This window comes from Meriones unguiculatus, chromosome 14 (genome assembly GCF_030254825.1).
Source record: "Meriones unguiculatus strain TT.TT164.6M chromosome 14, Bangor_MerUng_6.1, whole genome shotgun sequence".
NCBI lineage: Eukaryota > Metazoa > Chordata > Mammalia > Rodentia > Muridae > Meriones > Meriones unguiculatus.
This window is the reverse complement of record NC_083361.1, coordinates 64,070,896-64,085,614: the sequence shown is the minus strand read 5'-3', so window position 1 is coordinate 64,085,614 and position 14,719 is coordinate 64,070,896. Positions and strand designations below refer to the sequence as shown.

The 14,719-nt window shown below is 39.4% G+C and overlaps 1 protein-coding gene across 8 annotated transcripts in view; it reads right to left on the bottom strand.

Annotated features, from left to right (window-relative positions):
* Window positions 1–14,719, bottom strand: part of Akap13 (A-kinase anchoring protein 13) — a 277,674-nt gene that overhangs the window by 36,072 nt on the left and 226,883 nt on the right. For all 8 annotated transcript variants that reach the window (XM_060367369.1, XM_060367370.1, XM_060367371.1 and 5 more), the window contains one exon: window positions 12,630–12,804. In XM_060367369.1, coding sequence (XP_060223352.1) covers window positions 12,630–12,804 — 175 coding nt within the window. The remainder of the gene's footprint in view (window positions 1–12,629; window positions 12,805–14,719) is intronic.

Sequence of the window (14,719 nt, the reverse complement as noted above, 5' to 3'; positions counted from 1 at the left end):
TCCATGTGCGGGTGCCGGACCCCTTGGAACTGGAGTTACAGACAGGTGTGAGCTGCCATGTGGGTGCTGAGACTGAACCTGGGTCTTCTGGAAGGGCAGTCAGTGCTCCTTAACTGCTGAACCAACCATCTCTCCAGCCCCTACTCTTAGATTATAAGAAAATATACCAAGCTGCTAAAAGGAGCTGTGAAAATTTCAGGACAAGGACCTGAAGATCTACCAGGCTCTGTCCTTCTTGAGATCAAATATCCTGAGCTTTTTGTACTCCATTCCCTGAGTAAGAAGTTATGTAAGAAAGGTAACTGCAACTCTCCCAGCACCCTGGGAACACTGACTCGAGAATGTGAAAGACTTCCTGAGACAAAACAGATTCAAATTTACCAATGACATTTTATCTCAAAGTATTTTTAATTTTCCATTCCCGTGGCCTACAAGGGCCATTGATGTAAAAACCATGTACTCTGTGCCTCAGAAAGGTCATCATCTCTTCCTGCTGTGATGAAGTCATAAAAACAGGCTGTGCCAAGAGGCCAGAGGCAAAGCACAAACAAGCAAAAGATCTGTCTTTGGGGACAACTGAGGAGGCATGTGTCTCCTGGGAAAGGCTCTCAAGAAATCAGCAACAGACAACATTTCACTAGGTACAGCTGTTTCAGAGAGTACCACAGGCAAACGAGGTCAAGATGCTTCAGATGTAAGGACTGCAGGGTAAGAAGAACTTGCTGCTATGAAGAAGACTGCCAGAAACCCAGATCGCAAACACCTTCCCCATTCCTTCTGCAGCAGTTTTTTCTACAATACCTGCTTGGTTCAGTGGTCTCTTCCCGGACACTAGCAGTCAAACTGTACAGGAATTTTTTTCTCCCAATTTTCTCCTGCATTGAGGATCTTTTAACTATCTAGTGTAGTTTCTGGATCATAATTATCGATACAAATGTCTATGTGTAGACTCACAGTCTACACCAAATGCCCTGACATAACCTTCATGGTTGCGTTGGAAAGTTACTGTGTCAACTTATTATCACATAGAAAAGAACAGAAACACATAGCAGGCAAACTAAATTTAATTCAGGTGCTATTCTGTTGACTACCGTGAGCCTAGAATAAGTTCCTTCTCCACAGGCCTCGGTCTTTTTGTCTACAAAACCAAAAGAACCACATTTCTCATATTAAGTACTGTGATGGTATGGCAATGAAGAAACTCATCATCTAAAATTGACACATTTATTTTGGAGAGTCATTTAGCAACATCTGATGAAGTTCAGTGTGTGCTAGATTTATGAATTGGTACTAAGCCTAGTGCCATACATAAGGACTTAAGGATGCCCTTGCAGCACTGTATAACTAAGCCAAAGTGGAAATAACTCCATAGCATAAGCAGTAGAACAGCTTGAAGTATGTGTGTAAGAAGAGTACCACAGATGAGCTAAATGCCAGTAGCTACATCTATGTGGTCAGTATTTCACTTCCCTATGATAGAATGTCAGGGAGAATGAAGCAAACTGCAAAGTGAGGTAGGCAACAACAATAAACCAATGTGAAAATTAAGTTTTGTTCAAATAAGATGGAATTGTAAGCCACAGATTACTTAAGGGCTTATTTGGAGGGAACAAGGAAGACTGGCACAGGAAAACAAATTTGAGTTTAACTGTGAAGGTTTATTTCTTAAAAAAAAAATGAAGGATGAAGTATTGTGTCAAAATGTTACCTTCCTTCCTTTCTTTTCTGTGGTGATGGGTTCAAATCCAGGGTTTCATAAACTTACAGGCAACCACTCTACCACTGAGCTATATTATTATGTTTTGAGTTGGGGTTCAACAGGTTCCTATTACATTGTACATGTATAACATTTGTATCAATAGTTTTTAAGTTAAAAAAAATGTAGTGCATATACCTTTATAACCCTCAAAAACTTCTAAGATTCCCTTATCCTTGAAAATAGTAATTTACCAAATATGTGATATAGTATACTGAAATACTAATTTTAGCATCACAGTTACGAAAAAAATGAAGCATTTCTTTTGTTTTATTCTGATTCTGTAATATCTGAGGCATCAGCAGGCAATATGAGAGGAGACGGGTTTGAGAACTTGGCATTAATTCTGATCTGTAAATGTGACAAACTAAAACAGTCGAGACCAAAACTGCTTCCGAGCTGGGACCCTCCTGGTCCTTCCCTCCTGGATCCAACACCCCTTGGAGGGCTAAGTGGTGCACTTTTTAAGAGGGCACTTTTGAACAGACATTAGCAGTCTATGTTCTTGGGCCACTGTTCGAGATCTGAGAACAATTTCTACTCCGTGAAATACAGAAGTAGAAATATCATCTTGAATGTGCTTCCAGTATAACTTTTCACAGTTAACTGTTTCTAAACCCACAACCTGGCTGAAATTTTACCATGCCCTAGGGTCATAGCCACAAGTCTCAGTGAAACATTTCACATGGCTGTCTGTTTACCACACTGAAGAACTTGAAAAATACTTGAAACATACCAAACTCCTCCCCAAGTGCTCCTGGACTCAATCCATAGGACGGTTTTAGCGCTCGGTGTGAATGATTTAGAAACTACTAGCTCCAGGGGCATCAGCCAAAGTCATGGGGTTTAAAACCGTATCATGTGTTTTAAAACAGACAACTGCTCAAAACACAAGACTTGAAGACAACTCTAATATATTTTTTAAGCACACTGCCACGAACCACATCATGTTGTTAAGAAGATTAAAAAAAATTTATCTGGGCTCTCTTGGAAAGCTGGTCCCACACTTGTCTATAGACTGTTCTTTGCCTAAGTACTTTTCTCTCTCAATGGCAGTGCTTAAATCTATGTTAAACCTCTTAAAAAACAAAACAAAACAAAACAAAACAAAACAAAAAACAACAACAATCTCCAACATGTGTTAAATGTTTTATAAAAAAGAAAAAAAAATGATTTGGCTTCTTTTTATTTAAAACATTCCCTAAGCAGTAAGTGGTATGATTTCATTTTTTTCAAACTTCTTCAAGTCACAAAGTACAGTGGTTTATAGGTTTAGAGCTGAAACTTAACCACATTTCATTGAAAATAAAAGCCTGTAACCATCCATCTATCCCCTTTCCTTCCTTCCATTCTTCTATAAGGAGGCGACCAACAAAAGAAAATGGAGCAAATTTATGTGCGGGAGAATAATCAAATGGTTATTTGGTTCCTTTTTTTTTTTTTTAAATGAACCATCCATGATAAATCTTTGGTGAAATGTTACGTATTATACTTTTTTTTTTTCCCCAGCAGAAAAGCTGTCAGACTTTTGAAGAAAGGAATATTCAAGCACTTTAGTGAGCTGTTCTGTCTACTGGTAGCAAAAGTCTATGTGGAAAAAAAAATTCAATCTTTTTAAGGACACATGGAAGAAATGGCCTTTAAGAACAAATAGAAACATTTTCCTCCTATGGGAAAATGGAAAACTCCAATTCTAACAAAAAGGAAAGAAACACCACCAGAAACAAAGCCAAACCAACTAACCACACAAAACCCAACCAACCCACGGAACTAACTCAAAAACACATGCTCCAGAATTCTTTCTGCAACTTCTTGTTTAAAATCATTGGGGACTTTCAGGCGCTGTCTGGTCTGGACTGATAGTACTTGTATGCAAAAAGCATATGAGATGTTCTTAGTAGCCAGTGTTATAATAAGTACAGTGCTGATGTTCAGAATGAGAGGAAACCACAGAAAAGAGCTAAGCCATTTTGGCTAACTGCTCTTAACAGCAGTTAGACAAATTTATACTGGTAAACAAAATGGAACAAAGTGTTTTTGCTGATCAAGAATGGACTTTATTGTTCAAGCTCGTTATTTACCTTATTTTCTCCTAAATAAAATTATTTGTGTTTACTGTCTCACAGAAGAAACAAATTGATTCTAAATTTCAGAAACCATCCAGTTACCAAGCCACTGCTTCTAAGGAAATCCAAAGGAAAACCCAACCATCGTGCAGTTCTAACTCACGTTTCTATTTAGGGTCCAGTTGGTCTATTGTTTATTGCCTTAGTCAACAGAAATAACCCACCACAAAAGTACTCAGAAGACTAGAACACAGAATACAAACCAACAATAATCTCAATGTCTTTGGCATCTGTTAAAAGCAAAGAAAATAAAGCCACTGGCAAGATTCAAAACTTTGAACATAACAAATTCTTTATTCTGAAGGACTACACTGAGCTTTCCACAAAATAAATTATTTGTGTCAACCAGAAAGAACAGTTGATTATTCACAGCTTTACATGCTGAAAAATGAAGAACTGCAAAGACATTATTTCCCCACTAACCCTAAACCAGGAGATCAGTTTGGACTAAGGGAAAAAACAAATCCTAAGGTTTCTGCTAAATTCATTTACTTTGAAATATTTCTGACCAGAGGTTTAGGCGTTCTCTTAAACCCAGTAGACTGCCTACAGCACAGAGATGCTGGCTCACTATTTCTTATGACTATGATCATTAACACTTCTGTGCTATTCCACATCAGACTGTACTTAGTATGACAGACCGGTCCAGGTGTAATCCTATGGTCTCCGTGATTTCACTGAAAAGTCTATCCTACCAATCTATTACTATTTGGAAGTAGATGGACATATGAATGTGGCAGATGACAGAAGTAAGTCACTATAAACCATCATAATAAACCGCCATCATATTCTACATTTGATCCTTTTAAAACACAAGTCAAAGTGTGATAGAACAGCTGTCTGGGATAGGAAGTTCCACCCAGTGGTCAGAAAAACAGGTTTTTATTAAAAAGAAAAGCTGCTGTCTTCTGAAAGCACAGTGGTTTCCTAGGAGGCAGATGACTAACTGCAGGGATGCTCCCATTTCCTGAGACTCCTGGGAAGATCCTGAACATGCGCTAGGGTGAAGGGAAAAGACAAAAAGATTCTGACTTTCTGGCTTACTCATATTTCCCACTTCCTGCAAGGACAACATATGGGGCTTTATTCATATAAATATGTATTGCAGTCTCTGTCCTTCAGGAAGCCAGAAGAATCAGCCAGTTACATTCAGTCTTTTGTAAAGGTGACTAGACACTGTTCCATTGCTTTTAAACCTCTGGTCTAATGACTCTTTTCCCCAAAGAAGCCAGGTGCACATGGTCACACACAAGCTTTATTGCTTCCATCAAATAATTAAAACTCTTCCACTACTTACAGCATGGCAGTAGCTGTAGCTAAATTACTGAACTCCTTTGTTTCTAATGTGGGATGACTGTAAAATGACTATATATTTCTGGATCCTGGATGCTTATAGGGTTGATAATTCTTGAGCTTCTTTGTTATGCTTTACAAGATGTTGTCTGTGAAGTGAGATGGATCAATGATTTTGGTGTTTTTTTTTTTGAGACAGGGTTCCTCTGTGCAGTCCTGGCTGTCATGGACTCACTTTGTAGACCAGGCTGGCCTTGAACTCACAGCAATCCTCCTCTCTCTGCCTCCCTGAGTGCTAGGATTAAAGATGTGGGCCATCACGACTGGCAATGTGGGTAGATTTTAAAAGCAGTGACAAGATGGGTGCTGGAGCTAGGAAGAACAGAGTCTGTCTACAAAGTCCAGAAGATTAAACACACATTATCCTAGTATTCACAACTTCAGTCTAAACTATTTGTTTCAATTGATCATCTAAGTTTAAAGTAAAGCAAGGAAAATGATGAAATGAAAATAAAATCCACAGAGTAAAAAAAAAAAAGTTTGGTGGGTCTTTTGGGAGAGAGAGAGAGACAGAGACACAGAGAGGGAGGAGAGGCAGTTTCAATCAAGGTTGTATTGAATTTTTAAATAGTACTTTTTAACACAAACAACCTTGATCAAAAAACCTTTTTTTGATCCATTTTTTTTGAGATCCATTTAACATATGTATATATGTGTGTGTGTATATATATATATATATATATATATATACACACACACATATATATATTTTAAATATCTGTGGAAATTTCTAAATGATCTTTGTTGAATTACTTTTCATTTGTGTGTGTGTGAGAAAGTGTGTGTGAGGGGGAAGGGAGAGGGAGAAGAAGAGAGGCTTGGAGGGGAAGGAGACAGAAGAGAATGAAGGGAAAGAAGAGAGGGAGGGAGGAGAGGGAAAGAACATGAACAAGCTAGCTTGTTTGAGACAGGGTCAATTTGTTGTTTGCCATTGGCCCACAAGTTTCTGGGGATTCTGTTTCTACCTATTTCAAAGAATCCCTGGGACTATGGGAGCATGATACCACACCTGGATTTATGTGTGCTCTCAGGAGTCAACTCAAATCTTCTTATCAGTGTGAAAACTGTTTTACCCAACAAAGGCAACTCCTCAGCCCTTGTTTTATTTCTAAGCATTTTAAAATTACAGTTAAACTTATTTATTTTGTGTATATTATAGCATGTGTGTAAAAGGCAGAGGACAGTCTTGTCCTATCATGTGGATCTCTGAGGATTGATCTGGCAAGTCGTTGGTTTATTTCTGTTACAAGATCTTGCTATGTAGCCCACGCTGGCTTTAGAACTCATGGTGCTCCATCTGTCTCAACCCTCCAGGTGTTGGAACTACATGCAGACACCATCACTTTCATTACTTTTAGGATTAAATACTAAGGCTGCCAATACACTTCAGTGGTAGAGTGTCTTCCTAGCAAATGTGACGCTCTCAGTTCAATTCCCAGTACCAAAATACCAGTACCTCCGCCACTAAAGACACACAAGCATATAATCACTGAGTTAAGTATGAAAAACTTTTGAAAACCATTAAGATTTCCTGGAAAACAGAGAAGCCACATTTTTCTTTTATAAATAAATATAAATCTGAATATGCTGGTAATGCAGATATGTTAGAATATCTGAAAATTCTCCACAATGATCCTTTGAATGAAATTTCATGCCTAAATTGTTAAATCTGTTCTTCATGCTATTCATTTTAGCCAGTTGGTGATTTTTTCATGCTTGTATATCTGCTAATTGCTCCTAATGCTGGTTTACTTCCATCTGTGGCATCTATGGTTTCGTTGCTGTTTGATTTTTTTATTTTTAATTGTACTGCTTGACTTAACAGGACATCTAAAGTCTCCCAACCTCTCTATGGTAGGCTCAGGAATGCTGTTTTGTCCATACAGTAGTTCTGTATTTTGCTTCAGCTGCGGATCCTAGTGGTTTCACTATTCCTAAATGACGTTTCACAAAACTTCTTGTATGACTGCTTAGCTCATATATGCCAGTACATAAGGATGGTAGAAACCTGGACCCCAGACTTATCCACAAGAGAATTCCAATCAGGGTCCAGAGAAAATGACTTTGCTGCTGCAGAAGGTCTTAGAAGGAAAAATTTCTATATCTCTAGCCTCTAAAACTCTTGGCTCTACTTGGGTGTTTCAATTTCCAGCTTTTTTTTTTAACACACCCTTTACTTTTTTCTTCTTCTTTTTTACTTCTTTTTTTTCTTCCTTCAGAGACAGAGTCTCACAAGGCAGTTCTGGTTGTCCTGGAACTTGCTAGACCAGGCTAGCCTAGAACTCACAGAGATCCATCTTCCTCTTGCTCTTTATAGTCAACTTGATTGCACTGAGAAAGGACACACTGAGTGACTCTTTTGGGTATTTCTACAAGATTACTAAGCAGGGGGCCTCCCATAAATGTAAATGACACCATCCCATAGGCTAGGGTCTCAGAGAAAAAGCTAGCCAGTGAGACATTGTTTTCCTGTTTCCTTGACATCATAACATGACCAGCTCTGCTTTGACCCACTCTTCCTGAGAAGATGGTCTAAAAATGTAAGTCACAATAAATAATTATTGCCTTTAAGTTGTTTTCTTCAGGTATCTGTCAGGAGATGAAAGTAATAATAATAATAAAAATAAAAATTAACTTGGTATGGAGAAATAGGATTGGAGCTGTGGCTAACTTGACCACTTAGGAATTTTTAAGAATTGCTTTGTGAATGAGATTTAAACATCCTCTCTAGGGTCCTCCTTGTTGATTAGCTTCTTTAGCTCTGTAGATTTTAGTATGGCTATCCTATATTATATGGCTAATATTCACTTATAAGTGAATATATACCATGTTTGTCTTTCTGTTTCTGGGTTACCTCACTCAGGATGATCTTTTCTAGTTCCATCCATTTGCCAGCAGGACAGACACTAGAAGTGGTGGGAGAGAAGGAAGAGGATGGGAGCCTACTACAAAGGGTCCTCTGAAAGGCTCTATCCAATTGGGGATCAAAGTAGATGCCAAGATTCACAGCCAAACTTTAGGCAGAGCACGAAGAGTCTTATGGAAGAAGGGGGGAGGGATGGAAGGACATGGAGGGGACAAGGAGGACCATAAGGAGACCAACAAAGCTAAAAAATCTGAGCCCAGGGGGTCCTACAGAGACTGATGCACCAACCAAGGACCACGCACAATGTAGCTGATTGGTAGGTCAGTCCCCATGTGGGTGCCCAAGTGAGGGGAGTAGGGGCTGCCTCTTTCATGAACTCGGTTGCCTGCTCTTTGATCACTTGCCCCTGATGATTCAGCTTTACCAGGCTACAGAGGAAGAGGATTCAGTATTGATGAGACTTGATAAGCTATGGGCAGATGGCAGAGGAGGATAACTCCCCCTTTCAGTGGAAGGGGATAGGGGAAAAGAGGGAGAGAGGGTGGGATTGGGTGCAGTTGAGGAAGGTGCTTCAATTGGGATATAAAATGAATAAATTATAAAAAAAATAATAATAAAAAAGAATTGGTTTGTGAGCATTTGAGAAAGTTGGAGATGTCCCAAGGAGGTCCTAGATACTTGAGCATAATTTAGTGGGTAATTCTGTTTTGAGTGTAAATGCCCTGAATGCTCATAGGAAATGATAGGAAGATTGTTGGCAAGGTTTCTGATAGTAGTGAGGACAACACTGTAAACTAAACTAATGACACGCATTTTAAACTGTGGCAGAGAACTTGTCTGTATTCTGAGCATGCCCTGAGACTTATAACACTGAATTTGAAAATACCGGACTAACAGAGTGGAGAAAATTTTGCAGCAGTCCAGCATTCAGGCTGTCACGTGGGCTTCACTGGCTCCTTAGGACCAAGTTTTTATTTTTGCAAAATATATAACCCCTCCCCCCCGCCTTTTTTTTGTAATTGACAGTTGTAAGCCAAGGAAAGGGGAGCTGCTTTAAATCACTACAGCCACTAAAAATAAGTCAAGGACATCTTAGGAATAGGAAAGACAGCCTGAGGACATCTCAGGAACTGGCTGGACCCTGCCCATTCCAAACTCTAGGGTATAGAGGTTTTAATTCACTTGAAAACATTGTTTTGAGAAGAAAACTCCAAGACTAGCTGTTAAGGAAGTACTGTGTGGCTGGCCTTAGGGACACATGTCCCAAGAAAGGACTGGACCAAGGCAATCAAGACCACACTTAATAAGGCCACTGAATATAGTCTGTAACTATATGCCAAACATCTGAGGCACAAGGTACTGGCACACTATTAGGAAAGTGTTTCCTCAGGTGCACTCTGAGATACCTGCATTCATGTTTCAAGGGAGCCTGGCTACCTCTTGAGCTTTGTGGCAGTCCTTGACTTTATTCACATAGTGTTAGTTTTGTAGATAGGCAGAATCCAAGAATTATGGAATGATGGGCTTTCTACCCTGATTTCAAAGGAAGGTGTGGAGATCCAGCGATGTACAGCAGAACTAGGATCCTCAAAGAAAGCCCCTCAAAGGGCAATGCATTAAAATTGTAGAGGTAAGGTCAACGATGCAATGGAGACCCTAGGAATATAAAATGTCCACCAAGGAAAGTTCTAGTTAATTAGTGGAGCCTGCCCTACAGAGAGGGCCACAGGAGTTTTAAGCAGTAATGCTATAAGGGTAAGACTGCTCAAGACCTCTAGGGCCCACATTATACCATTATGTGTCCCAGATGCTGGACACATAGCTATATGATTTCATATTTGTCATGTTGTGTTTTGATCTTGACTTGGTCATATACATGACACACGCGCACACACACACACACATACATACATACATACGTGTGTGTGTGTGTGTGTGTGCATACACACATACATATGTATATATGTATACAGAGGGAGGAAAGGTGCTTCTCACCCAAGTGGGCCAGCCATACTGCTCATCATCTCCTCACCATCATGTTGTGATGAATACCTTGTTTTACATTAGATAAAATGAAAAAGACCACTACACAAATTCTTTCGAGAAGCCATGGATCAAGCACAATACCAATCATACTAATAATTAACCAGAAAATAGAATGGCAAACTTGAGGCTTGATTCTTACAATGTGCTCTCTATGAAGTATAGTGCAATTTGAATGTAGTTTTAACATTAAATGCCTTGGGTCAGCATGCTAAAAATGTTTTAATGATGCATGTTTGCTTGTTTATCTATCTATCTATCTATCTATCTATCTATCTATCTATCTATTACTTTATTTAGGTGCTGTTGACTTCTGTTGTAGGCAACTAAATTAATTCCAGTACCGAGAAGCAGACTATATCCATGGACAAAATCCAAAAAAATTTGACATTTAACACTGAAAAAAAGAGTTATTAGAAGCTGAGTTCTGAAAAGCAATCACTGTGGGGATACTAGACATACTGGGCAGAAATAGTCTTTTGCTTTGTAAAGCTTACCTGAAACTTATTATCTTAGTACTACATGATGAAATTCTCAATTTCCTGTTAAGTCAGACGTGGAAGATATTGATAGTGTGTATGATCTTTGCCTGAAGGAATGCATACTGATTTAGGTAAGTGCTTTCCCCTTGAAAGATGAAAACAAATAGGGCTGTTGATTACCTTAGGGAATACAACATACCTTTCACATTAATTTACAAGAATGTATGTGACCACGCCTTTTTAAAACTTTATTCTCAAATAGCTCTGACTCAGGTAAGACAGGCTATAGGTTCTGTCTTCTATAAAGTTCTTTTCGAATGTATACAACTTATCCATTCAAATGCTGATTTCTCTCCCCCACCATCTGGTTTCAATCTGGACACTGCATTGTGATGCTTATTCTAGGCATTACCTGTCTCAAGTTTATGTAAACATACCACCATTTGTTCTCAAAATTGTCAATTAAAACAACCAGCTACAATGTTGAGCAATGGAGAGGATAGGGTGGGACATCCTGGTCTAGAGTGGGAGGAAGAGGAAGGAAGCAGGAGGGGAGGAGGAGAAGCTGGAAGGGAGGTCTTGGAACTACGTGGAGAAATGAACCGGACCTAAGATATCACTAAAATCAAGTAAAATGGGTGAAATCTGAATGGTAGGAAACTATGCGGGCTTGGTGGTTTAGGATGGAGTAACTATTGCCCAGCATTGTGCTCTAGGTTAATAAAATAAATCCTAGTCTTTGTGTGGTGATTTGGTTATAGAGCTGTTTAGGAATAACCGCTGCTTAACTAAAAGATATATCAATAGTAAATATTAAATAACCAACAACAAGGTTCTTTGCTAGTTGTTTCTATACACGTCTTTTTTACTAAAAAAAAAAAGCAAGTAAGGCAAAATTATTGTAGAACTTTAAATTTGCCCATAGAAACTCTTAGCACTTCCAATTTCAGTAAGCTAACTATTTTGAGTAGCAGATTATCCAGAATGTGCAATAAATGACAGTGTCTTGTGTGAGACTTAGCCACAGTCTGGTCTGCATGTGTTGCATGTCTAACATGAGACAGCCTCCTAGCAGTGCTGGGCCTAAAGCGGCTGACTCCCAGTTCACTCACCTCTAAACAAAGCAGCTTCATTGGTGTGCTTTACAAATATAATTACTTTCCATGTGTATACTGACACAGTTTTGAGAAATACTGCTTTACAGCAGATTTGTAAATTATAGTACATGTGCCAGATTTGGCCTTTTGCTTGATTTTGCAGTCCATGAGCTGTGGATGGCTTTTATATTTTAGATAGTTAAAAAGAATTGAAAAGATGAATATGACATGGCATGCAAAAATTTAAATGTCAGTGTCTGTAAATGAAATTTCACCGGAACAAAGCCATTCTTGTTAATATATTTATGGCTGCCTTTGTGTTGTAACTGAAGAATGAAGTAGCTGTGACACAGACACTTGTTATCTAAGTCCTGTAGGAGAAACATGGAACATACATGCACATGCACACACTCTCATCTGGTAGCCATCATGATTAATACTGGCAAATGGTTGAATCATATTCCAGAGGACTAGTTAAAAATAAGTGCCCAAGTGCTAGGGAGGTAACTTAGAATTAGACTGCTTTCCTATACCAGGCCCTGAGTTTGAATCTGTAAACTGCATGAGCATGTATGTGCATGCATGTGTGTTGAGTGTGGCACATATAAAACTAAGTGAATATGATCTGCGAAGATTGAAGGTTTGAGGCTATGTATTGCTTTGACTTTCCAGATTTCTGGCAATAGAAGGTGGTTTATAAGCAGAAAATCGAAAATTAGAGATGTCTGAAAGAAATACAGATTTTATGTTACATAATTAAAATTAGAAGAAAAATACATACAAGAGTTACTTCTCCACATAAATGAGGAACAGATCAGGGGCTGGATGCATGGGAAAGTAGAGACAAACCAGCTTTCTTGAGGCAAGAAAGCCTCCTCTGATGGAAAGAAGAAGCATGTCTCTTACTTGCACATGTGTAGGCATCTTTGTTGGTGAAAGGCCTCATGCACTGGCTGCAGCTGATGGGACCCACAACAGGAATCGGGCTGAAAGTGTGCCCATTAAGTGTCTTCTTGTCTTTCTCCTTCTCTTTAGATTCTTTCTCTTTTTCCTTAACTTTCTCTTTCTCTTTTTCTTTTTCCTGCCAAAGAAAGGAATCAACAGTTAACTGAGCACTGGAAGGCCTTCCCTAACCTGGATGCACAGATGGCAAGTGGTGGTGCCTATTGTGGACAGAAATGAGGAACAATGTTCTGGGCAACATATTATTAATTTTCAAACATGCAACCTCCCATTAGAAAAAGTCAGGAGTTACCTCACTCAGGATGATCTTTTCTAGTTCCCACCATTTGCCTGCAAATTTAATGATTTCCTTGTTTTTCAATTGCTGAATAGTATTCCATTATGTCCCTCTCTTGAGGGACATGTAGGTTGTTTTCAGATGCTGGCTGTTACAGATAAAGCTGCTATGAATACGGCCAAGCAAATGTCCTTATTGAATGGTGGGGCATCTCTTGGGTATATGCCTAAGAGTGGTATAGCCGGATTGTTGGTACAATGTTCTTTTGGAATGTATACAATGTACCCTTGTTCATTCAAATGCTGATTTCTCTATCCCACTATCTGGTTTCAATCCGGACACGGCATCACTTGTCTGAAGTTTGTGTAAATATGCCACCATTTGTTCTGTATATTGTCAATAAAACAACCAGCCCCAATGCTGAGCAATGGAGAGAATAGGATGGGACATCCTGGTCCAGAGGGGAGGAGAAGGAAGCAAGAGAGGGGAAAACAGAGATCAACAGGACAGGACTTGGAACCAGGAGGGATGAATTGGACCTAAGATATGACTAAAAAGCAAGTATAATGGGTGAAATCTGAATGGTAGGAAACTATACAGGCTTAGAGGTATAGGATGGAGTAACTATTGCCCAGCATTGTGCTCTGGGTTGATTAAATAAATCCTGGTCTCTGTGTGGTAATTTGGTTATATAGGTGGTTTAGGAATAGCTGCTGCTTAACTAAAAGATAAATCTATAATAAGTATTAATAACCCACAACACTAGATCTTGAGGTAGCACAAGTGCCAAATCGATTTCCAAAGTGGTTGTACAAAGTTACATTCCCATCAACAATGAAGGAGGGTTCCCCTTTCTCCACAGACTCTCCAGCATGCATCATCCCTTGAGTTTTGATCTTAGCCATTCTGATGGGTGTGAGGTGAAATCCCAGAAGCAGAAAGACACATATGATATATACTCACTTACAAGTGGATATTAGTCATACAATATAGGATAAACATACTAAAATCTATAGTCCTAAAGAAGCTAAACATCAAGGAGGACCCTAGGGAAGATGCTTAATCCTCATTTAGAAGGGCAAACAGGACAGGCATCAGAAGTAGGAGAAGATGAAGAACAGGACAGGAGCCTACTACAAGAGGACCTCTGAAAGACTCTACCCACCAGGGTATTGAAGGAGATACTGAGACTCATAGTCAAACTTTGGGCATAGAGCCAGAATTCTTATGGAAGGGAGAGATAGAAAGAACTAGAGGGGACAGGAACACCACAAGTACAACAATAGAACCAAAAAATCTGGGCACAGGGGTCTTTTCTGGACTGATACGCCAACCAAGGACCATGCACAGACCTAGAACCCCTGTTCAAAAGAAGCCCACTGGCTGCTCAGTTTCCAAGTGGGTTCCCTAGTAAGGGGAACAGGGGGTGTCTCTGACATGAACTCAGTGGCTGGCTCTTTGATCATCTCCCCCTGAGGGGGGCCAGCCTTACCAAGCCACAGAGGAAGCGTATGCAGCCAGTCCTGATGAGACCTGATAGGCTAGGGTCAGAGGGAAGGGGAAGAGGACCTCCCTTATCAATGGACTTGGGGAGGGTCATGGGAGGAGAAGAGGGAAGGTGGGTGGGACTGGGAGGAAACAAGAAATGGGGCTTCAGTGTGGATAAAGAGAATAAATTATAATAAATATATAAATAAAATTAAATAAAAAAAACCTTAGGAGTTGAGTCATCAGGTGTTGTTTATACTATGAGACA